At 38.9% G+C, this 26,974-nt stretch overlaps 1 protein-coding gene across 2 annotated transcripts in view; it reads right to left on the bottom strand.

Annotated features, from left to right (window-relative positions):
• The window catches only part of TTC27 (tetratricopeptide repeat domain 27), a 170,124-nt gene that overhangs the window by 89,303 nt on the left and 53,847 nt on the right, over positions 1 to 26,974 (bottom strand). Inside the window, exon 10 of one of the 2 annotated variants that reach the window (XM_032410263.1) lies at positions 12,791 to 12,904. The exons of the other annotated variant lie outside the window; for it this stretch is intronic. Within the exon in view, the coding sequence (XP_032266154.1) occupies positions 12,791 to 12,904 (114 nt within the window). The remainder of the gene's footprint in view (positions 1 to 12,790; positions 12,905 to 26,974) is intronic. 2 annotated transcript variants of the gene reach the window in all.

Here is a 26,974-nt window from a genome sequence, read left to right as displayed (position 1 = left end):
GAGAGAAAATTCTAAAAATGCTCAAAAAGAGAAGAAAAATATCACTTAAAATGGAACAATAATGGGGTACCTGGGTGGCTCAGTCGGGTAAGCATCTAACTTTATTTCAGTTCAGGTCATGATCTCAGGATCTTGGGATCAAGCCCCATGTTGGGCTCCTCACTCAGCAGGGAATCTGTTTGAGATTCTCTCTCTCCCTCTGCCCCTTCCCCGGCTTGCATTCTCTCTCTCTCTCAAATAAATAATAAATCTTTTAAAAAATGGAACAATAATCAAACTGCTAACTTATCAGTAAACTGGGATGCTGGAAGATTAAAGAAATGATCTCATTTACAGTCCTACAGAAAGATGATTTTGAAACTAGAATTCTATACCCAACCCAACTAATAAATTCTGATGGAAAAATACATTCACAATGACTCAAATTTACCACCCATGTCCTTCAGATGAAAGTTACACAGGAAGTAACACAAAAGGACAAGGAAAACAAGGAATGTAAAAACCAAGATCAAAGAAACAGTGGTAGCTGACTATGACCTAGAATGAGTAAAAAAAAGAAAAGCAAAAAAGGAACAAATGGGGAATCCTCTGGACCCTGATTGCTGTGAGAGCCTTTGTCAAGTAGCAAAAGTTCAGAGACAAAGCATACGATTTTTTCTCCATAGGTACAATCACAGTATTTGATTATATAATTAAAATATTCATATAATCATAATTATAATACTATAAAGCTGATTTAAAATTTTAAAAAATCAACATATGACTAAACACAGATGACATAAATTACAGAATAAAATGTAGAGTAACAATCCCTAACCACTGCAAAAAAAAAAGGCATAAAAATGGAAGAGGGGAGGGGCGCCTGAGTGGCTCAGTCATTAAGCATCTGCCTTCGGCTTAGGTCATGATCCTAGGGTCCTGGGATCCAGCCCCGCATCGGGCTCCCTGCTCAGTGGGAAGCCTGCTTCTCCCTCTCCCATTCCCCCTGCTTGTGTTCCCTCTCTCACTGTATCTTTCTCTACCAAATAAATAAATAAAATCTTTAAAAAAAAAAAAAAAATGGAAGAGGGGATGAGAGATATACTTACTTATCCATAATTCATAGTGTGGAGAAAACAGATTCTATCTAGAGTTGATAAATCAAGGGGCGCCTGGGTGGCTCAGCTGGTTAAGCATCCGACTCCTGGTTTCAGCCCAGGTCGTGATCTCAAGGTCATGAGATGGAGCCCCACGTTGGGCTCCACACTCAGCATGGAGTCTGCTTAAGACTCTTTCTCCCTCTCCCTCTGCCACTGCCCCCCACATCCCTCTCAAATAAATGTTTAAAAAAATTAAAGTTGAAAAATCAAGAAAAAGAGTACAAGCATTTAAAGAAGTATAATAGAAGTATAAATATTTAAAGTTATAATGGAAACCACTAGAACAACAACAAAAAAGAAACTGCTAAAGAGTGAGCTGGGAATTGGAGAATTTACATCTTGCATTTGAGATCCTTCTGAGTAGACTTTTCTCTACTATGTATAGTATGAAAGTTTCTAATATGCAGTTTAAAAATCAAAATACATTAATTAAAGGGCACCTTCAAAAATAGGGGAGAGGTTCAATAAATTATAGCGCCTCCATTTAACAGAGTGACATAAGGCTGCTGGAATGAATGAGCTAGATCCACAGGTCCTGGCACGCAGAGCTGATCAGCTTGTTCTGGTAAGAGGCAAAAAGGTATAAAGTAATAGAGACTGCATGAACCCACTGATGTTTAAGCATACCGTTTACTTATGCAGAGAAAGAAGTCTAGAAGGTTACAAATTGAGACTGGAAGGCAAGCAAGGTGGGGGAAAACAGTTTTTTATTTCTGTTTCTCTATTGCTTATACTTTTTATAATTAGCAGGTATTACTTCTATAATTAAAAGCAATTAAAAACAGTGACATCGTTTAAAAAAACAAAACATACTTTGCCACTACTAATCATGGACTTGGTCCAAGTGTTACATATAATGCCAGCAGTATGGGTTTCCCTCAGTATAAAAAATAATGTGAAGGACCCCTCTATGAAATTATTCAAAAACAAGTACGAGGTTCACTGTATAAATCCTGACGTTATTATTTCTGTGACCAGTTTTTCCCTAATTTTTTGTTATGACATGCCTTTAATCATTACTAGAAATTAAACAGCCATGTAAAGAAAGGACTATCAGCTTTTTTTCTTTTTAAGATTTATTTATTTTAGGGAGTGAGAAGGAGAAAGAATCTCAAGTACACTCCACACTGAGCCCAACCTGGGGCTCAATCTCACAACCCCAAGATCATGACCTGAGCTGAAACCAAGAGTGGGATGCTTAACCAACGGAGCCACTCAGGTGCCCCAGGACTATCAGCTTTTAAAACAGAAGTGTTTTAGCCTATATGGGAGCAATAATCTCCACAACAGTACCAGTCATCTTGTTCTGGACCATTCTCCCTCCAGAATCAGATACGACGGAAAACATCTATTCCATTAAAGCATATATACAACTCCAGTACCAAGAACAGATGTTCTTGGAAAACTGAAACTCATTTAAAAATTGTTAAATCTCAATTAACTACCACAGTAAAGAAAGTCAAATGCAGGACAGTCTCCAGTGACAGAAAACTATTATAATCTCCAATTCCCAATTCAATGCACTGTCCTCCCAGAAATTCAAAGGTGAAGGAAAAGATCCCTGTTGGAAAATCATCTTTAGAGGCAGAGCTACCTGAACAGGGGCAGACTGTCCTCATTTAAATTAACAGGGTTAAGAGATAACTGAGTAATTAAAATTCATTAGCAAGATTATTTTAATAACATAATAACATAAAATAATCAAAAGCAGGGTATGAATAAGTACTAGAGAATATAATCTCACTTTAATTCATTGCTTCTGAATCATAACCACTCAATGTTTCCATAAACATCATTTTCTTTGTCATTACCACCATCATGCCCCAAACATGCAATCATTAAAGAACTCCAGCCTAGAATAATTTTCATGAGATAGGGTGTTTTTAATGGATTGTCCTCACTTTGAAGTTCCTTCTTCCTCTGTGGATCTTGGAACATTGGTTTATTTACCTTTTGGTGGGATGCAATATTCTCCTTTTAAGTTTGGCATTTCTCAGAAATCCCTCCCAAATCGGCCATCTTCAGGACTTGCCATCATATCATTCAATGTAGCTGCTCATCACCGTGCAAGTTACAGTCGCGACTCTGTCATTAACTAGCCAGGCCAACGGGGGCGAGTCACGTGACTCATCCTACCTGCGCTTCCTCAACTTGTAATATGACAAGACTGAGCTTTTCCCTAAACAGCTCCTTCTGGCTTATTTTTCTTTCAGCCTTAACGGCTTATCGTTTTATCACATTATAACAGCTGAGGAAGGAAACAGATTTTCACAGAAACTAAAACAGAATTCCTCCTAAACATTGTTTTATATAGACAGGTATTTGAAAAATCATTTTCCTCTTAATTCTTCGGGGATGCAGCAACTTCAACAAATACAGTAATATCAAACTCTGAATCAGAGAATTGGCAAGAGTTCAGATGATGAGGTAAATAGCTCAACAAGGCACAGAAAATTAGACAAATCCTGCATTCACCTTGTCACATGATCTGGCTAAATTCCAAAATTTCTGGGTTGGGGCGTGAAGTGATTTTCTCTGCGGTACCACCCTATAAAGGCAGAAATAACAACTCCTCATCCTGTTCTGTAGGCAGAGAAGTATACAACTCTCTTCAGAATGCAGGATTTGGATGGCAAGATGGGGACATACAAGATATAATGAAGGCCAAGACAGGGCAAGATGCGAGAGCATGGTGATACGGCTCCCTCTTTAAATCTATTTTCCTCAAACACATCCTTTTATTATTTGATGCCCAAAAACATAATGTGCATAATTCAGAGAATAATGTAGGTTTCAAATTAAAAAGATGTGCTATACACTTACAAATTTACCACTCTACTTTTTGAGTTTAACTGCTGCTCCAAAAGAAAACTGAATGATGACAGTTATTTCATATGCCAAAGTTAATGTAAGAGATGAATGCAAAGCAAATCATTTCTAAGTCAGTATGTCCTTCATTAATAAATAAATGTAATCTAGTACTATTTGTATTAAGGCCAAACTTTGGCCAAAAAAAAAAAATTTTAACTGTTTCCCAAAATAAAATTTAAAAAATTTATGTGTAGTCTCCTTGAACAAAAAACTATACACGTATTTTAATAAAATATGCATATTTGATCATTTTAACAGCGGTTATTTCAACATTCTGCTCAGTGTGAAATGAGCTTTTAATAAATGAACTTCAATACAACAGGAGCAATTCAGCATGAATAATTTAAAGTACTGATCACGAAACCACACCTTCACTTTCCTTCTTTGCTTTACACTGGGCGTGGGGTGTGCATGTGGCCCCCAGCTGTCAGCTGTCTCAGCGTCCCCTACAGCCACCAAGAGCACCTGGCCTGAGGTCTCGCCCATTCCCAGGGCCGCCTATATCCCATGGCGGGGAAGGGAAGGTAGAAAGTCAGGGGGACGCGCAGCATGAGAAATAGCCTGGGGATGGTGGGCCCGCACCTCCGTGTGACTTCTTCCTCAGCCCAATCCCACTCCCTCCTGTTTCTCTTCAAGTGGCACTTAACCCTGATCTCTGTGTCTCATTGTTTTGGAGAAAACAACTTGTGACAATAATATAAAGGGCTCTGAGGTACGATGTTACTCAGTGAAGAGAAGTAAAATGGTTAAAACAGTATGTGACAAAGTGTAGAACACATAGTAGGCCCTCAATAAATTCAAACAGTACGCAGGAAGAAAAGCAAAAGGACATGGTAACTGCATCGTATTTTGCAGACAGAGAGGGGAGGGGGCTGAAAAAGAGGAGGTGGAAAATAATTCCAAGACAAAGAATTTGGCCCTTCGAATGTAAGCTCCTGAAAGCTTACATATTAATTATCTTAGCATACCCAGGGCCCAATACAGTAGCTGGTACATACTAAGAATTCAATAAATGTTTGTTAACTGGGAGGTTAGTAGCACTGACATTTATAGTAACTTGGTAACCCTCCTGTGGGTTTGCCAAACTATGCTGACACAGAAAAGTTCTGGAAAGGAACGTGGGATTTTTGTTTTCATGGATTTTTTGTTTGTCTGTTTTTTTATCTGCATGGATTTTTTTGAACAAAAACTTCACTTAATCCAGATAAACATCTGCTTTTACCTGGCAACTAACAGACTTTTAAATGCAGGGGACCTATCTCGAAGAGCTTTAAAAAGCTCTTAAAGACTGTTTTTAAAGTGCTCACATTGTTTAGTCTCCTGATACCGCTCCTTGAAAAATAATCTTATTCTGAACATTTTTTCCCAGAGTTTAATTTAAGCAGCCATACAAAAAAAAGTGTCATAAGTATCACCATCTTTCATTTTACCTTCAATTTCACTGAAGGTAAATTAACTGATTTCTCTAACTTAGAACAACTACATAAATCATCTCTTGGATCTGTATTTCTATCCATACTAAATCTGCTCCCAGGAAGCAGGCCTATGAAAGTAATCCCCAATTGAGGTTTCTGCTTCTATTTTCACCAATAAATGCTACCGTACTCTAGGACTCTCTTTGAAACTCTGACTTCTGTCACGTTACCCATAGTTCCTTTCACTCAGAGGAGAAAATCCACATTCTGCAGCTTTATATGAGGGTTGACACCAGAAATAGAACAGACAGCCCTTCCAATATTTTATCTCACGCTGCTCCCCAGCATGAACCAGACTGAAGGACTCTGTAGTCCACACACATTACATGCATTCTCCCTAAGTCACCTCTTCCTCCTTCCTACCACCCAGCCTTGTAAACGGTACCAAGTTATGACTATTTGGTAAACCTGAACATACTTCAGCCAGTATTTACATCTCATTATGCATTTCCTTCCGATGTTCCCAGTTAAAAATCTAACTCAAGCCTCATTAAAATAAGAAACATCTGGACCTAGGACATGCACTGCCCACCCCCCATTGTTTAGATGCTGGGCAGGAGCTGTGCCTATAGAACCAGAAACCAAACAAGCAGCAGTGATAACGTGGTACCCGCAGGCATACACATTCCCCTTTTTTTTTTAAGATTTTATTTTTAAGTAATCTCTACACCAGCATAGGGCTCAAACTCACCACACCTTGAGATGTAGAGTCGCCAGCTCCACCAACTGAGTCAGCCTGGCATCACCAGGCATACACATTCTTAAATCAAGATAAACTTTTCTCTCTAATTAGAATATAAATGTGTTTGGGGTTGTTTTTTTTTTTTCATTTAAGATAAACTTTTTATTGTGGAACAATTTCAGATTTACAGAAAATCTGAAAAGACACTATGGAGAGTTCCTATAGAGTCTTCACCCAATTTCTCTTGATGTTAACAAATTACCTAATCACGACCTATTTTTCAAGACTAAGAAATTAACATTGGCCCATTACTATTAATTAAACTACAGACTTTATTTGTATTTCATTAGCTTTCCCATTAATGCCCTTTTTCTGTTCCAAGATCCGATCTAGGATACTATCAAGTTGCCTTAGTGTCTCTCTCTGATCTGTGTCGGTTTCTCAGTTCATGTTGTTCATGACCTGGACACTTTTGAAAGAGTACTAGCCAGGTATTCCATAGGATGTCTCAACTGGGTTTTTTCTGATGTTGTCTTGTAATTAAACTGGTGTTACTGGTTTGGTGGAAGGCTCCCACAGGGGTGAAGTGCTCTTTTCACCATAGCCTATGATCAGAGGGTATGTGAGATCAATAGACTTATTGCTGGTGATGCTAACCATGATCACCTGATTAAGGTAGGGGTTGCCAGGTTTCTCCACTGTAAAGCTACCATTGTTCTGTTTCCATACAGAAGTGATGCACTAAGTGATCACTAAGTGATCACTAAGCCCAACTCACACTCTAGGAGAGAGAGACTAAACTTGACCTCCTAGACAGGGGGAGTATCTACATAAATTATTTAAAATTCTTCTGTCAGGAAGACTTGTCCTTTATCCCATTTATTCAATCATTCATTCATTTATGGCAGTATGGACCCATGTATTTATTTTATAACTTGGATTATAATCATATACTATGTTATTCGTTTTGTTGCTCAAATTGTTCTAGCTTTGGCCATTTAGTTCTCTTTCAGATTAGCTGCTGTGTCCTTCTGACATGCCCCCAACTCCCTTTTTTTTTTAAGATTTATTTATTTATTTGAGAGAGAGAGAAAGAGAGCACAAGTGAGAGGGGCAAGAGAAGAGGGAGACAGAATCTCAAGCAGACTCCACACTGGGCGGGGAGCCTGACATGGGGCTCAGTCTCATGACTGTGAGATCACAACTTGAGACAAAACCAAGAATCAGATGCTTAACCAACTGTGCCACCCAAGTGCCCCCCAGATCCCTTTTCTTAACACTACCTTATATTCTTGCACTATAAAAGATGTTCCATGCCCATCTTGTATTTTCCCTGCTTCAGCTACCCCAGTCCTAAAATCAGCCATCTATGCAAGGAGCATGGGTCCCTCTTATTGAAGACTGGAATTTAGAAACCAAGATCTGGGCACTAGGTGTGCTCATCTGCTACTGAGGTGCCACTGCTCTAAACTTTCGGGGGTCAGAGCTAATAAAGAGTTAGACCCTACAGATTAATCTTTGTACCTCCAGGAACATTAGCAGAGTGCTCTCAGCTTAGTCCATACAGGTTAAACTACTGTAAAAAGAAATTTTTTAAATATACTTATTAAGCAAGACATAATTTTCTTTCTCATTTATAAATCCAGTGACAAGTGATGCAGAGCTGGTAAAAGAGCTCTGCGTTCCTCAACACACGGCATCTCTGATCTAAGATGGCAGCCCCACTTCTCCTGACCTTCTACACAATAGGAAAGGACAAAAGGCCAGGGGAATACCTGACCCAGAAGTGGTACACATCATTTCCACCCACATACTGTTATGCAAAGGAGTATGGGAAGTCATATGTCTGGATAAAACTAAGGTTCTATTACTAAACGAAGAATGGATAACTGGGAATAATTAGCATTCTCAGACACAGAGAATCCACTTCTGCTTTTACTATAGCAACAAACAGTATACTCTATACTTAAGCTTATCTCATTCACATGAGCTGAAATTCTGTCAAAATAAAAAATTAAGAGTAAAGTAAATAAGTAATGACAGCATAAGATTACATCCCAATGAATAAAATAGAAATCCAGGAGTCCACACTCAAATAAATAAATAAGTGGAGGAATAAATAAAAAGAAGAAAAAGCTCTTCCCTATAGCAGAATACCAACTAAGATATTATAAAATCATTATAAAATTGCCACTTGGCAATCATCATAATAACTTCCCCTCTCAAGAAACATCAATAAATGTTAAAACAAGTGGATGAAAATTGGATGATAATCTCAAAGTAACTCCCCCCAAAGGCTTATTACTTACAAGGTAAAGAGTAACTTTACACTGGGGAGAAACTCCACCAACATGACCTTATTCAAGTGATCAGAGAGCATCACAGAACAACTCACAGCCTCTGACACCTGAGAGGGACACCGTGAGAAGAGTACTACAATACTTCTGGAATATTACTGTCAAAATTGTGTAACCTGAATTGAATGATGAGGAAATGTCAGAGAAACCCAAATTGAAAGACAGTCTCCAAAATAACTGGCTGGTAACCTTCAAAATCATCAACCCCACAGAAGTCAAGAGAGGCCTGAGGAACTGTTCCAGACAAAAGAAACTCAAAGGATGAGGCAGCTCAATGCTGTGCTTGGATCCTTTTGCTACAAAGGACATTATTAGGACTATTGATAAAACTTGACTGGGGTCTCGTCAGAAGGGTGGATGGTAGTTCTTCACATCATTTTTTTTTAAGAGAGGGAGAGAGAGGTGGGGGGAGGGGGAGAGGGAAAGAGCGAATCTTAAGCAGGCTCCACACCCCGTGCGGAGCTTGACATGGGGCTTGATCCCACGACCCTGAGATCATGACCTGAACTGAAATCAAGAATCAGATGTTTAACCAACTAAGACCCGCAGGCACCTCTCTTCACATCATTCTTACAACTAAATTGTTCCAAAGCAAAAAATAAATTTTTAAAAATACCACTGTCGGGCGCCTGGGTGGCTCAGTTGGTTGGGCGACTGCCTTCGGCTCAGGTCACGATCCTGGAGTCCCTGGATCGAGTCCTGCATCGGGCTCCCTGCTCAGCAGGGAGTCTGCTTCTCCCTCTGACCCTCCCCCCTCTCATGTGCTCTCTCTCTCAAATAAATAAATAAAATCTTTAAAAAAAAAAAAAAAATACCACTGTCATTGACTTCATGAAATCCTACATCTTTTGCAACATTTTAAATTTTTCTTGGCCATCAGACTGCATCACAGTTAGGTTATTAGACAATCTGTGAAAGACACTAAATGCTATTTAGTCAATGGACGAGAATAAACATAAAGTTTCCCTAAATTCTGTGAGCCATTTTAGCAAATTATCGGACTCCAGGTGGGGGTCAGTAGAACCCCTGATTTATAGCCAGTCAGTCAGAACCAGACGTTGGCATCTAAAGTAGAGGGCAGTCTTGCAGGGGTGGTTCAATATTTGCAAATCAATCAAAATAATATACATTAATAAAAGAAAGGATAAGATCCCCTCAATAGATGCAGAAGAAGCATTTGACAAAATGCAGCATCCATTTTGATAAAAACCTTCAACAAAGTAGGTATAGATGGAACATACCCCAACATTATAAAGGCCATATATGAAAGACCCACACCCATAAGATCATCCTCAATGGGGAAAAACTGAGAGCCTTTCCCCTACATTCAGGAACAAGACAGGGAGGTCCACTCTCACCATTACTACTGGTACTGGAAGTCTTAGCCTCAGCAATTAGACAACAAAAAGAAATAAAAGGCATCCAAATTGGCAAGAAAGAAGTCAAACTTTCACTATTTGCAGACGACATGATACTTTATATAGAAAACACTAAAGACTCCACCAAAAAATTGCTAGAACTAACACATGAATTCAGCAAAGTTGCAGGACATAAAGTCAATGTACAGAAATCTGTTGCATTTCTATACACCAATAATGAAGCAACCGAAAAAGAAATCAAGGAATCTATCCCATTTACAATTGCACCAAAAACCCTAAGATACCTAGGAATAAATTTAACCAAAGAGGTAAAAGATCTGTACTCTGAAAACTAAAGAACACTTATGAAAGAAATTGAAGAGGACACAAAGAAATGGAAAAACGTTCTGTGCTCATGGATTGGAAGAACAAACATTGTTAAAATGTCTATACTACCCAAAGCAATCTACATACTTAATGCAATCCCTATCAAAATAACAACAGCATTTTTCACAGAACCAGAACAAACAATCCTAAAATTTGTATGGAACCACAAAAGACCCCAAATAGCCAAAGCAATCCTGAAAAAGAAAAGCAAAGCTGGAGGCATCACGATTCTGGACTTCAAGCTATATTACAAAGCTGTAGTGATCAAGACAGTACGGTACTGGCACAAAAATAGACACATAGATCACTGGAACATAGCAGAGAACCCAGAAACAGACCCACAACTATATGGTCAACTCATCTTTGATAAAGCAGGAAAGAATATCCAATGGAAAAAAGACAGTCTCTTCAACAAATGATGTTGGGAAAACTGGACAGTAACATGCAGAAGAATGAAACTGGACTACTTTCTTACACCATACACAAAAATATATTCAAAATGGATGAAAGACCTAAATGTGAGACGTGAAACCATAAAAATCCTAGAAGAGAGCTCAAGCAGTAATTTCTCTGACATCAGCCATAACAACATCTTTCTAGATATGTCTCCTGAGGCAAGGGAAACAAAAGCAAAAAAAGGGAACTACTGGGAGTTCATCAAGATAAAAACCTTCTGCACATCGAAGGAAACCATCAACAAAACTAAGAGACAACCGACAGAATGGGAGAAGATATTTGCAAATAACATATCTGATAAAAGGTTAGTATCTAAAATCTAGAAAGAACTTATCGAACTCCACACTGAAAAAACAAATAATCTAATTAAGAAATGGGCAGAAGACATGAACAGATATTTTTCCAAAGAAGACAGCCAGATGGCTAACAGACACATGAAAAGATGCTCAACATCACAGATATCAGGGAAATACAAATCAAAACCACGATGAGATATCACCTCACACCTGTCAGAATGGCTAAAATTAACAACACAGGAAACAACAGTTGTTGGCAAAGATGTGGAGAAAGGGGAACCCTCTCTGCACTGTTGGTGGGAATGCAAACTGGTTCAGCCACTCTGGAAAACTGTATGGAGATGGCTCAAAAGTTAAAAACAGAACTACCCTATGATTCAGCAATTGCACTAGTAGGTATTTACCCAAAGGATACAAAAATACAGATTGGACAATGGAATATTACTCGCCATCAAAAAGAATGAAATCTTGCCATTTGCAACAACGTGGATGGAACTAGAGGGTATTATGCTAAGTGAAATAAGTCAGTCAGAGAAAGACAAATACCATATGATTTCACTCCCATGTAGAATTTAAGAAACAAAACAGATGAACAAATGGGAGGGGGGTAAAAAAGAGAGAGAGGAAAATAAACCGTAAGAGACTCTTAATAGAGAACAAACTGAGGGTTGATGGGGGGAGGTGGGTGGGGGTTGGGCTAGATGGGTGAAGGGTATTAAGGAGAGCCCTTGTTGTGTTGAGCAATGGGTGTTGTACGTAAGTGACGAATCACTGAATCCTGCTCCTGAAACCAATATTGCACTGTATGTTAACTAACTAGAATTTAAATAAAAATTTGAAAAAAATAAATAACATTTCTGAAATTGACACTTGTTAAAATTTATGGCATCTTAAAAAATAAAATAAAATAAAATAAAAATAAAGTAGAGGGCAGTCTTGTCGGTCTGAGCCCTTAACCTATGGTGTCTGCACTAAGTCCAGATAGTGTCAGAATTGATGTCCACAGGGAAGTGGAGAAATGCTTGGTATGGAAGACCCACACATCTGGTGTCAGAAGTGTTGTGAACAGAGGAACAGTTTTGCTTCAGAAAGGTTAAATATTGTGGTCACAGAGCTACTAAGGGACACAGCTGGGCTTTGGAGCCAAACAAATTCTAGAACCCACACTCTAGAAAATAACAAAATGAACAAAAGGAAAGCCATCTCATTATTTTATATTCACAACACATATATATGCTTATTTTTTAAAGATTTTTATTTATTTATTTGAGAGAAAGAGAGAGAGAGAGTGCACACAAGTGGGAGGAGGGACAAGCAGATTCCCCACTCAGCGGGGAGCCCACCCTGGGCTCAATCCCAGGACCCCGAACTCATGAACTGAGCCAAAGCCAGATGTTTAACCAACTGAGCCATCCAGACACCCCTATGCTTATTAATAGCAATAAAGAGTTAATCATAAGTTTTTGTCGTTGTTGTTGTTTTAAAGATTTTATTTATTTATTTGACACAGAGAGAGAGAGAGAGAGAGCATGTGCACAAGCAGGGGGAGCAGCAGAGGGAGAGGGAGAAGCAGGCTTCCCGCTGAGCAGGGAGCCCGATGTGGGGCTCGATCCCAGGACCCTGGGATCATGACCTGAGCCGAAGGCAGACGCTTAACGACTGACCCCCCAGGCGCCCCAATCATTAGTTTTTGATGTAGTGTTCAGTGATTCATTTGTTGCATAAAGAAGAGTTGGAAGAAGAACAAAAACTGTCACATTAATTCTCACCTGTGTCTGCCTCATTGCGCGCTCCACTCGGCGTGCGCTTCCTCTGTCAAGTTTGGTCCGGAGGATCAAGGCTGATGTCTGAATGGCCCAAAACTTTGGTTGTGAAAGCAAAAACTGATGGAAGAGAATTAAAAAACAAACACAAAAAGAAGGCATGAGCTTGGTGATTCCACTCTGATTAGTACAAAATTAACTCTTCCAAAAATATCAGAATACAGCTGAATGCAGATCTGAAAATCTTCTCAGTGAGAAATAATAAAACATGTGCTGTCCAATATTTTTGTGAAGAATTTGTTCACTTGAGCAGTCATTACTTAACCTACTGGATCCAATCTATTGAATAAATCCCTTAAGGAATAAATCAAAATCTTTCCAGGTAATCAAAACAGTAGGCAGACTGTATCACATTAGAAATTAATAAATCTTTTTATCTCATAGGTTATAAAAAATGTGAGAAAATAAACTACCTCAAAATATCTTTCCCAAATTTGAATTAATCTTTAAACATTAGCCAAACTCAAACATAAAAACAAATCATTAGAAATCTGGTAACTTTTCACTTAAAATACATCCTAATTCATAGATACAAATGCAAATCAAACTTCAAGTACACGGAATGCCCAAGAATTAAGTATTTGCTCACTTAAAGGCAACAGAATGGGAGAAGATATTTGCAAATGACATGTCAGATAAAGGGCTAGTATCCAAAATCTATAAAGAACTTACAAACTCAACAGCCAAAGAACAAATAATCCAATCAAGAAATGGGCAGAAGACATGAACAGACATTTCTGCAAAGAAGACATCCAAATGGCCAACAGACACATGAAAAAGTGTTCAACATCACTCGGCATCAGGGAAATCCAAATTAAAACCTCAATGAGATACCACCTCACACCAGTCAGAATGGCTAAAATTAACAAGTCAGGAAACGACAGATGTTGGCAAGGATGTGGAGAAAGGGGAACCTTCCTACACTGTTGGAGGGAATGCACGCTGGTGCAGCCACTCTAGAAAACGGTATGGAGGTTCCTCAAAAAGTTGAAAATAGAGCTACCCTATGACCCAGCAATTGCACTACTGGGTATTTACCCCAAAGATACAAATGCAGGGATCCGAAGGGGCACATGCACCCCAATGTTTACAGCAGCAATGTCCACAACAGCCAAACTATGGAAAGAGCCTAGATGTCCATCAACAGATGAATGGATAAAGAAGATGCGGTGTGTGTGTGTGTGTGTGCATATATATATATATATATATATATATATATATATATACATACAATGGAATATTATGCAGCCATCAAAAAATGAAATCTTGCCGTTTGCAACTACGTGGATAGAACTAGAGGGTATTATGCTAAATGAAATAAGTCAATCAGAGAAAGACAAGTATCATATGATCTCACTGATATGAGGAATTTGAGAAACAAGACAGAATCATAGGGAAAGGGAGGGAAAAATGAAACAAGATGAAACCAGAGAGGGAGACAAACCATAAGAGACTCTTAATCTCAGGAAACAAACTGAGGGTTGCTGGAGTGGAGGGGGGTGGGAAGGATGGATGGCTGGGTGATGGACTTTGGGGAGGGTATGTGCTATGGTGAGCTCTGTGAATTGTGTAAGACTGATGAATCACAGAACCGTACCCCTGAAACAAATAATACATTCTATATTAATAAAAAAAAATTTTTTTTAAAGGCAAAAGACCTTCTTTTCTTCAATACGTATTACAGAAAACCAATCTAAAATGTACAAGAATGCTTTCTAGCCTTGGTTAGGGTAGTGAGTCTCTGATTCAGTTAAAATGCTTTCCCAGGGGCACCTGGGTGGCTCAGATGGTTAAGCGTCTGCCTTCAGCTTAGGTCATGATCCCAGGGTCCTGGGATCGAGCCCCGCATCGTGCTCGCTGCTCAGTGGGAAGCCTGCTTTCCCTCCCCCACTCCCCCTGCTTGTGTTCCCTCTCACGCTGTGTCTCTATCAAATAAATAAATAAAATCTTTAAAAAATAATAATAAAATAAAATAAAATGCTTTCCCAGAGGGGACACCTTAATAAAAACTGGCCTAAGACAAAAGCTCGAATATGCAAGGACTAAGTCCTAACCCCAGAAAGTTGTGACAACCATGAGCTCAGAGAATGTAGTAGAAACCATTGACTATGACTGCACATGTAGTGGGGAAAAAAGTAAAAGTTCTGGGTGAGTGAAAACGGGCAAAATGTATGATGACGCAGTAGGGACTGCGTGGTGTAATGAACAGTTTTCGCTCTCTGCTGATGATCTGGAATCCACACTGTTTCCTGGAGATCATTTACAATTGTACATTCAGTCAAGACTGCTGTGAAACAAGGGAAGATGCTTATTTGTCGGAAAGCTGACTATATCCTTGATCAGTTGCTTGTTTCTAAAAGTCAGTGCGGAAACACCCTAGTTAAATTAAGAGTCCAATTAATCATTCAAAACCTAGCTGCACATTAGAAGCGCTTGAGAAGCTTTTGGTTGTTTTGTTTTGTTTTTTAAGTAAATCAGATCTCTGAGAGTAGCATCTGGCAACTGTGTTTTTAAAACATTCCCCAGGTAATTTGAAACCATAGCCATGTTTAAGAACTGCGAGGCTAAACCAAAACAATAAACATCAAAAACCACAAAAACTCAACTCTAACAGCAGTTTTTGAGTGTTTGTGACTCCAGGAATGACTGACTTCTTCATTGAGTGACTGCCATTAGGATTTCCCAAGGACTGAATCATTCTAAACCCTTGTTTTATTACCAAAAAGTATATTCTTTAAAAAATTTTTTTAAGTAGGCTCCACGCCCAGCATGGAGCTCAATGCAGGGCTTGAATTCACGACCGTGAGATCAAGACCTGAGCCAAGATCAAGAATCCGATGCTTAACTGATTGGGTCACCCAGGTGCCCCCATCAAAAAAGTATATTCCTTATCAGAATTACAGAACAGAATGGGAACTGTATTATAACAAGTAATTTTTATAAGAAAGGTGCATTTATTTTAGGGTAGTCCTATTAATATTTCTTTATCAACTTTGTGCATTACACTGAAGGAAAATTTAAAACTGAGGCCTGAATAGTTATTTTTTGAACCTACTGTGTCAAATATTAAAGTATAATTTGAAGGAGTTATTAAGTCACAATAAACACTGATCTAATTATTTAAAAAATCCTAGGTACTTATTTGAAGAGCGTGTATATGTGTGTGTTGTCAAAGTTTCTGAACACAATTCACAAAACTTTATCAGCAAAAGTTAAATGGCTCTAAGAAGAGCTTTATTCAGAAATGTAAAGATAGAATTTATTTATGTGTTGTATGTGATCCCCAGTTCCACTTCTTACTGTAGAGTGAATAACTGGTAAATTTTTCCTTTCTTAGAATTCTTCAATATTATCTCTTGAATAAAATTTGCATTAACGTTAACGGGAAAAAAAATAACTACTTAATACAAGTATTTGTTTTTGGTCAAATTCATTTATCACTCCAAATTCTTATTAAGAGTTAGGAGGAGGGGGGCACCTGGGTGGCTCAGCCGGTTAAGTGTCTGGCTCTTGGTTTCGGCTCTGGTCATGATCTCATGGTCCTGGGATCAAGCCCTGGGGTTGGGGTCAGGGGTCCGCGCTCAGTGGGGAGGTCTGTTTCTCCTTCTGCCCCTCCCCCTGCGCGTGCTCATGTGCTCTCTCTCTCTCAAATAAATAAAATCTTTAAGAAAAAAAAAGAGAGAGCAGGAGGTCTTTCAATGGAGTATAAATTCTATCTCATTCCTTACAACTCCTTACTGTACCACCGTGTGAGTTACCTCCCTTAGTCCCTAGAGACATGTGAATTTTCAACTCTGGATCAAGGCCAACCCCCTTACAATAAAAAGGAAAATGAAGCACCAACAGGTTAAGCCACTTGCTCTGTATCACACCTTCATTAGTAGCAAAAGCTGATTCTAATACTTGGTCTCTTGATCCCCAGAACAACATCTTTATAGTGTTTTTTCAACACTTTCCCCAGATATGATCACCCCCTGGAAGTGATGATACTACCCAGGAAACTCTGGTCAAGCAACGTAAGCAGCGGACTCAGTAAAGAACACTGGGAAACTGCTCTGCTAAGGGGAGCAGGAGAAGGAAAGAGTGAACGAATAAGGGAGGAGGAGAATCAATAGATTAATTAATTCATTCATTAATTCACTTGAGCACCTACTCTGTACAAGGCCGTGTGCACAAGGCCCCAGGGACAAACTAGTAAGCAAGACAGACAAGGTCCCCGCGGTCACGGAATTTACATTCTAATGCAATGTCGATTAGATAATCTCATCCTTGTATAACTGTGCAAATTAAAATCTTTTATCCCCTTGAGGTAGACGAACCATGAGAGACGATGGACCCTGAAAAACAAACTGAGGGTTCTAGAGGGGAGGGGGGTGGAAGGATGGGTTAGCCCGGTGATGGGTATTGAGGAGGGCACGTTCTGCATGGAGCACTGGGTGTTATGCACAAACAATGAATCATGGAACACTACATCTAAAACGAATGATGTAATGTAGGGGGATTAACATAACAATAAAAAAATTTTAAAAAAATATTTTATCCCCTTGAAATATACTTTACCAGATTAACCTATAACTGTATCTTGTTAGCCTCCATTAACTAAAATCTACGAGAAAAATGGCTTCATCAACATAAGTAGGTGTATATGGCACTATATAAAGACACATGATAAGGTAAAATACATTAAAGAACTATTTAAAATGTGTAACACTGTTTGATCTCAAATATTTTCAAAGGAAACAACTCTTTTCATAAAGTAAATCTGCAAAGTGATTCTACTACCCACGATGGGTCGCATCACTACCTTACTTTCTCTTCACCTGATTAAAGGGACTGTCTCTGTACCTTTGTGACAGGACGGAAGAGCATGGAGGGAAGGGCTCTGTAGCACAGCGGGAACATTCTCCAAGCCAGCCAGAGCTTGTGCAGAATCCCAGTTCCACCACGTGAGATGAGTCACTGGGTGACCTTGGAAGCTCTCAGGGTCTCACTTTCCTCCTCTCTAAAACAGGGGTAACTATCTCTCACAGGTTGTGAGGAAGATTAAATATGAATTAGGTAAAACTTAACAAGCCTCTGAGAGTACCCACTGAAGTGGCCCCCTCCAGATTTCCCCTCCTGAATGCTTTCTCTCACCCCTAACAGAAAATCACCACCCTAACCTCTGATAGGATTCACGACACGCTACCCCCAAAATATGGCACCTGAGCATATTGAATATTTTAAGCCAAAGGAGTCTGAGGAAACAGCAGAAGCAGGAAGATCACTCCGACCTTCCCCCTGTCCCTCTGCCCTGAAGCAGGTCATAAAACCCTGCTGTGAGAGCATCCTCCCTACATCCTATACCCGGAGGAAAAGAGCATCCTTTACACCTACACCTTACACTCTCTGACCTAGCACATTCCTCCATGATGCCCACTCTTCATCAAACCGAGCATAAACACACTCAAGTTTAACTGCTTCTTCAGGTCTTTGTTTCCTTATGAAGCCTCCCATGTCACCAAAAAAATCTGTATTAAATAAATCTGTGTGCTTTTCTCATGTTAATCTGTCAGGTTAATTTGCAAACCCAGCCCTAAGAAGGTCCAAGAAAACTTGTCCTCCCCTACAGCTCCCAACCACACTGATGAAGCGCTTGTCAGAGTTAAAACCCAGCTTTAAGGTTTGCACACCAAATAGGGGAGGTATTTTCCTCAGAAAAATAACAAATGCGCTGGCATGAGAACAAGAGTTTGCCTGAGACTTTTACGCGAAGGTCAAGCAAAACATTCTCACTAAACACTGAGAGTAAAATGCAATCTGACAAACAGACATTTGAAAAGCTTTACAGAAGGAACTGGCCGAATAATGGCATCACTGAAGAATGCATTTATCTTATATCTGTTTGGCCAGGACACTTGGGAAAGTCTTTCTAGAAGGAGGTAAATTCGGATAGGCTGTGTTTAATATATTTTTAGAACACTGCTGCCCACAAGGTAAGTCAATCATAATTAGGTAAGAAAAAGAAAATTCAGTGGGGGAATATCTGCTACAACGCTCTACCAACTTATGAAGAAAATGCTATTTTTAAGAAATAACCGATCTAATAGTTCAGCAAGCAAACCCAATGGAGGGAGCACCAACCTACCTACCCAGGCAGCAGGCCGGCTGGTGAGGACTCAAGCGCGTCTGTCCAGATGGATGGGCAGAGCTGATCCAGAGTCTCCACCGCATCCCTGGCCAGAGTTACTCTTAATGCCACTCAATTCAGGACCTGAGAATGACCACCTACCGCCTCCTGCTGGCTCTGCCTCACCCTTCGGGGGTCAGCTCAAATGCCACTTTCTCGGAGAGCCTTTCTCAACCACTTTCCCTAAGTCTCTCCATCTCTACCCCGTGATTCTCCACACTGCATGCAGGTTGGCTCCTTCAGCGCAGAGGTCCCAACTATTCTGTTCCCTAGCGCCTTCCGTACAGCCTGGCATACTGAGAGCACTCAGAGAGAGAGAGAGTGCGCTCAGAGAGAGAGAGAGAGGGAGCGCGCTCAGAGAGAGAGAGAGCGCGCTCAGAGAGAGAGAGCGCGCTGAGAGAGAGAGAGAGAGCGCACTCAGAGAGAGAGAAAGAAAGGGACAGAGAAGGGATTTTATGTTTGTCAGCATTTACACAGGGGCAAAAGGGTATGTACAAAGATGCTTCTTCTGAAAAAGAAATGTAAATCAACAGTGACTAGCACTTATGAAAATCACCTGTCACGTTTTTTTTTTCCTGACATTCCCTCAATAGATTTGGGAAAATACTCTCTCCCCAAGGACACAACATAGTAAATAATAAATGGGTATCATGAAATAATATTTTTATTACTATAATCCAGGTACACAGTGGCTTATATAGGCTTTTGTGAAGCAGCTCAGAAACTTAAACCTTATAGTATTTTTTCTTTACAACAATATGCTCCGAATGCCAAATAAAATAAGCTTACAAGCCTTTTGAAAATAAGTCATTGCTAAATTGTGGCATACGACATAATTTTAAAGAAGAGGTGTGGCAAAGTGGAAAAATGCATTGAAAAAAAGAACTGGACTCTAGACCAGACTCTCCACCAATTAACTGCATAAGCCTTTGGAAAAGTACTGACCATTTTAAGCCCTCCTCTTCCTCATTTACACAACGATGGGATTCGATCTGATGGTCTCTAGGGTTGCTGTCAGCTAGAAAGTTTTAATAAAATTCCATTTGTTTTATAGCAAAGAATAAGCTTCCAAATAATTCATTATGATACTTTGTACAAATCCACAAATTAAGGTGAATTCCTTCCCAAACTAGCTTGGGTTCCTCCACCTTCCCAGCCATTCTCTATATGCCCTTAAATAAGTGGATTAACTTCTCTTGCACCAAGATATGTCTTATCTACAAAGAGAAAAAAAACTGGACTAAATGGTGACCAAAGCCTATTCCACCTACAAAATTCTGTCATGATGAAGGGAAAATAATGACATGAACTCCCAAGTTCATCTTTGTGGAATTTTGGTTACTTTATATTTTTAATTAACACTAATTTGATTGTAATTATAGACTTCATATTCACCAAAATGCCCCACACAGGTTATTAAAAGCCAATTAAAGTTCTTTACTGTCCAATATAAGAGAGAAATACTTGAGAACATTTAAATTTCTCAGATGTCAAAAATTAGTAAAATACATGAGTATTTTCACAAATACCAAATGGTGACTCATCAGATCAGGAATAGTGAGGTGTCTCACATAGACAAGGCTAAATAAGCACACAGTTTCAGCTTTGATGATGAGAAGCAGTGAGTGACTGAATATATAGTACCTAAGTATAAGCTGGTGCAATTTTTTACTAGCCTAGGATTCTAGCCACCAGTTATTTATGTGAGCAAAAAACAAAATACATCAGAGATTAACAGATTGTGGAATTCCATTGACTGTTCTATGTTCCTGGCAGATATCTGACGACGCCTTTGTACAGATGAGGAAATCTGGGCATTAAAAAAAGCATTCTCACTTAAAAAAAAAAAAAAAAAAACAGAAAAGCATCCTCAAAAAATTAAACATGGGATTACACATGATCCAGCAAATTCATTTCTTGGATATAAGCCCAAAAGAAATAAAAGGAGGGACCTGAATAGATACTTGCATACCAGTGTTCATGGCAGTGTTGTTCACAATAGCTAAAAGGCAGAAACAACTCAAATATTCACTGACAGAAAAATGATAAACCAAATGTGGTATGTGTGTGTGTGTATACAAATATGATTCAGCCTTAAAAAGGAAGGCGGTTGATACACACTACAACATGGATGAACCCTGAAGACCTTATGCTAACTGAAATAAGCCTGACACAAATGGACAAATATTTTATGATTGCATGAGGTACCTAGAATACTGAAACGTAAAACAGAAAATAGAATGGTGGTTGTCATTCTAGGGAGAGGAGAGCACAGGGAGCCAGTGTTTAATGGGTACAGAGTTTTAGTATGGGGTGATAAAAAAGCTCTGGAGATGGAAGTGCTGATAATTACATAACAGTGTAAATGTCTTTAATGTCACTGAATGATACACTTAAAAATTATTAAAATGGAGGCGCCTGAGTGGTTCAGTCAGTTAAGCAGCCGAGTCTTGTTTTCAGCTCAGGTCATGATCTCAGGGTGGTGAGATGGAGACTCAAGTTGGGCTCTGTGCTGGGCGTCGAGCCTGCTTAAGATTCTTTCTTCCTCTCCCTCCACCCCTCCCTCCACCCCTCTCTCCCTCTCTAAAAAAAATTTTGTTAAAATGGTAAATTGTATGTTATGAATATTTTATGACAATATAAAAAGCATATATTTTACAAAATCATTACTTACAAGGTCCTTAAAAAGAGCGATTTTACATTCAAGTTCAGTATTGCTAAAAACTTAAAAAGAAAATATAAGATAAAAATATAACTAAGACCAAACTAATATTTCACTGCTTTTTTTTAAAGCCATGAATAATACTTTGGATGAAACACCCTACATGCATATTCAACATCTCCCAAATTTCAAAGTTTGTCTCGCAAAAGCTGGGTTATTTTGGTGTATGAAAATATGTCTCTATATAATTTACAGTAAACACTCTATTTTTAATCATCTCAGTTCCTATTTCCTCCAAAGAACACATTTTTGAGGCTATCAAATACTGTATGTTGTTAATTCTTATAATTTATTGTTTTCAATATCTCACTCATTTCTTAGGAATGTTCTATAAATTTCTGAATATTTTTTATCTAAAACTGGCTCTAAGTAAGAAATTACTAAAAGGCCAATAATGGGAGAGTCAGATTCTTGTTTTCAGGGAAATACAGTTACTACTCAACTGTAAAAGCCTGGACAAGTTCTTTTTTTCTTTTTAGGTTTTTATTTTAATAAAATGTTAATAAGATAAACTGTCGTGTTCTTATCACAACCAAGTGCACTCCTTGATCCCCCATCACCCATTTAACCCATCCCCCCCCCATCTCCCCTCTGGTAACCACTGGTTTGTTTTCTATAGTTAAGAGTCTGTTTCTTGGTTTGCCTTTCTCTCTTTTTTCCCCTTTGCTCATTTGTTTTGTTTCTTAAATTCCACATATGAGCAAAATCATATGGTATCTGTCTTTCTCTGATTTATATCAGTTAGCATAATACACTATAGCTCTATCCATGTCTTTGCAAATGGCAAGATTTCATTCTCTTTTGGGACGCCTGGGTGGCTCAGTCGTTAAGCGTCTGCCTTTGGCTCAGGTCATGATCCCAGGGTCCTGGGATCAAGCCCCACATCGGGCTCCCTGCTCAACGGGAAGCCTGCTTCTCCCTCTCCCACTCCCCCTGCTTGTATTCCCTCTCTCGCTGTGCCTCTCTCTGTCAAATAAATAAATAAAATCTTTTAAAAAAAAATTTCATTCTCTTTTATGGCTGAATACAATATTATTCCATTGTATATATAATGCCACTTCTTTTATTGATATTGCTGCTTCCATATCTTGGCTATTGTAGATAATGCTGCTATAAACATTGGGGTGCATGTATCCCTTTGAATTAGTATTTTCATTTTCTTTGGGTAAATACCCAGTAGTGCGATTAGATCTATTTTTAACTTTGTGAAGAACCTCCATACTGTTTCCAGAATGGCTGCACCAGTTTGCATTCCCACCAACAGTGCGGAGAGGGTTCCCCTTTCTCCGCATCCTCACCAACACCTGTTGTTTCTTGTGTTGTTGATTTTAGCCATTCTGACAGGCGTGAGGTGATATCTCATTACAGTTTTGATTTGCATTTCCCTGATAATAAGTGATATTGAGCATCTTTTCATGTGTCTGTTGGCCATCTGTATGTCTTCTTTGGAAAAGTGTCTGTTCATATCTTCTGCCCATTTTTAATTGCATTATTAGTTTTCTGGGTGTCGAGTTTTATAAATTCTTTATATATTTTGGATATGGCATTTGAAAAAAGCTTCTCCCATACCATAGGCTGCCTTTTAGGTTTTGTTAATTGTTCCCTTTGCTGTGCAGAAGCTTTTTACTTTGATGTAGTTCCAATAGTTTATTTTTGCTTTTGTTTCCCTTGCCTCAGGAGATATATCTAGAAAGATGTTGTTATGACTGATGTCAGAGAAATTCTGCTTGAGCTCTCTTGTAGGACTTTTATGGTTTCAGGTCTCACGTTTAAGTCTTTCATCCATTTTGAATTTATTTTTGTATATGGTTTAAGAAAGTGGTCCAATTTCATTCTTCTGCATGTTGCTGTCCAATTTTCCCAACACCATTTGTTGAAGAAACTGTCTTTTTCCCTTTGGATATTCTTTCCTGCTTTGTCGAAGATTAGTTGACCATACAGTTGTGGGCTCATTTCTGCGTTTTCTATTCTGTCCCACTGATCTGTGTGTCCGTTTTTGAACCAGTACCATACTATCTTGATGACTACAGCTTTGTAATATAGCTTGAAGTCCAGAATCATGATGCCTCCAGCTTTGCTTTTCTTTTTCAAGAAAGTTTTGACTATTCGGCGTCTTTTTGGTTCCATACAAATTTTAGGATTGTTGGTTCTGGTTCTGTGAAAAAAGCTGTTGGTTTTTGGTTTTTTTTTTTAGATTTTATTATTTATTTGACAGAGAGAGAGACAGCCAGAGAGGGAACACAAGCAGGGGGAGAGGGAGAGGGAGAAACAGGCTTCCCACGGAGCAGGGAGCCCGATGCGGGGCTCGATCCCAGGACCCTGGGACCATGACCTGAGCCGAAGGCAGACGACCAACCGACTGAGCCACCCAGGCGCCCCAAAAAGCTGTTGGTATTTTGATAGGGATTGCATTAAATGTGTAGATTGCTTTGGGCAGTATAGACATTTTAACAATATTTGTTCTTCCAATCCATGAGCATGGAATATCTTTCCATTTCTTTTTTTTTTTTTTTTTTAAGATTTTATTTATTTATTTGACAGAGAAAGACACAGCGAGAGAGGGAACACAAGCAGGGGGAGTGGGAGAGGGAGAAGCAGGCTTCCCGCCGATCAGCAAGCCCGATACGGGGCTCGATCCCAGGACCCTGGGATCATGACCTGAGCCGAAGGCAGATGCTTAACAGCTGAGCCACCCAGGCGCCCCTCTTTCCATTTCTTTTTGTCCTCTTCAATTTCCTTCATCAATATTTTATAGTTTTCAGAGTACAAGTCTTTCACCTCTTTGGTTAGGTTTATTCCTAAGTACCTTATGGGTTTTGGTGCAATTGTAAATGGAACTGTTTTCTAAATTTCTCTTTCTGCTGCTTCATTATTGGTATATAGAAATGCCACAGAATTCTGTAGACTGATTTTGTATCCTGCTACTTTACTGATTTTATCAGTTCCCACAGTTTTTTGGTGGAGTCTTTCAGGTTTTCTATATACAGTATCACGTCATCTGTAAGTAGTGAAAGTTTTACTTCTTCCTTACTGATTTGGATGCCTTGACAACAGCAGCTCTTAAGCAGGATTTTATTCATCCTCTAGGGGAATAAGGTGCCACTTTTCTGAAGGCACGGAGTACATCAACACCCTTAAAAGGGAAATTACTCAAAACACAAATTAACCTGTGACCACTCCACCTAAGCTTTCTGGCAGTGCTCAACCTGCCAATGCACACCTTAGCCACTTGCCCCCTTAAAAAGGCACTGATACTAGTTGTCTTACAAAGTCTAAAATACCTAATCCTGGCTAGCCCTGTGCACTGCAAACAGAAGCTATGCACAGTGGTAAGCTTTTCCCTTGTACAAATACTCAATTTATTAGAATTCTTCCCAAATAACACAAACCCACGTAATGTCCCACTATGTTTAAACCACATCCTTGTAGACTTGAGGGTATCTGGTAGCTCCATCCTGGTATTTGGTGAAATATTTAGACGGCATTAACTTGAGAACAACTGGTTGCACAATACAGCATACTGTTCTATCTCTGTTGTACCAGAGAACTCCTTACAACCAAAACATTACATTTATTTGTCTTTGTTAAAATAAGCAAAAACATACAAAATCATCTAGATACACAGCAAAAATGTGTTGTGAGGGGCGCCTGGGTGACTCAGTAGGTTAAGCGTCTGCCTTCGGCTCAGGTCATGATCCCTGGGTCCTGGGATTGAGTCCTGCCTTAGGCTCCCTGCTGGAGCCTGCTTCTCCCTCTCCCTCTGCCCCTTCTCCCACTCATGCTCACTCACTCACTCTCTCTCTCAAATAAATAAATAAAATCTTTTTTAAAAAATGTGTTGTGAGAACAAGCTGTGATTGATGCTTCTGAGCTTTTTGCAAGAAACTGTCACTTTTTTCATATAGTCGTCAGTGGGTCATCCTGCATCTTGATGCTTTTCTAGCATTGGTAGGCTTAAAGAAATAAATCAGATTATTCCCAAGCAAAGCACTAATACAAATGATAAGTTTGGAAGTTCATTATTTATCTTCACGTAGACTACATGGAAGAAAGATTCAAACACTTAAATGAACTTAATATATCCCTACAGGAAACTGGAATGAAATTATTAACAGAAAGAAACTATTTTATATAAGAAATGTTAGTTTGGTTAAAATGTGCTGAGAAAAGGTGCTTTATTCATTTTCTTAAATATACTGTTCTTTCAGCATATTGGAAATGACCATGGCAACTCATCTGACCATGAATGTAAATGTCCTATGTGACTCTTCATGTATTTTTCAGTTTGATGTAGTGAAGAAATGGCTACTAGATCCAATTTTTTTTATTAAAACATTTTTATATATTATATAATATATATAGATGCACAATGAATTTTCACAGACTGAACAGACATATATAACCAGCACTCAGATCAAGAAACATTACCAGCATCCTACTGTCCCCCCTTGTTATCTGTTCTGGTCATTTCCTGCCCCTCTGTAAGGGTAACCACTATCCTGACTTGTACAGAGATCAGTGTGCATGCTTTTCTACATTACACAAATGTAATCACAGAGTACTCTTTTGTATCTGATTTCTTCTGCTCAACATTATGTTTGAAAGATTCATCCACATAGTTGCACAGAGTTGTAGAATATTCATTTTATTGCTGTATAATATTCCATTATATAAATATACAATTTATTTAACCACCATATCACTAATGGGCATTTATGCAGTTTCCAATTTGGGGCTAATACAAATGTGCTATGAACAGTCTAGCTGTGCTACCAGAATGTGCGGTTACGCACACTTTAAGACATGTTCTTTAGGTGAACATGCCCAAGTATTTTGTTGGGTATATACTTAGGAGTGAAACTGCAAGGCCACAGAGTATGAATACATTTAGCTTCCATAGTTCCTCCCAATCTTCTAAAAGGTTATTCCATTCGACACTCTTGCTAGAAATATTAGAGAACTCTCGCTGCTTCACATCCTTACAACACTCAATACTGTCTGTTTTGCATTTTAGCCATTCTCGTGGGTATGTAGTTGTATCGTATTATGGTTGTAGTGTGCATTTCTCTAACAACTAATAAAGTTGAGCACCTTTTAATATGTTAATGGCCATTTTAATATCTCTTTATTAAGTCCCTGTTGAAATCCTTTGCCTGTTTTTTCTATTGGGTTGTCAGAATTTTTCTTAATAATTTGTTAAGTTTGTATTTTCTGAACACAAGTACTTTTTTGTTGGAGG

This window comes from Phoca vitulina, unplaced genomic scaffold (genome assembly GCF_004348235.1).
Source record: "Phoca vitulina isolate PV1807 unplaced genomic scaffold, GSC_HSeal_1.0 scaffold12, whole genome shotgun sequence".
In the NCBI taxonomy this organism is placed as follows: domain Eukaryota; kingdom Metazoa; phylum Chordata; class Mammalia; order Carnivora; family Phocidae; genus Phoca; species Phoca vitulina.
This window is presented reverse-complemented; position numbering and strand designations above follow the sequence as displayed.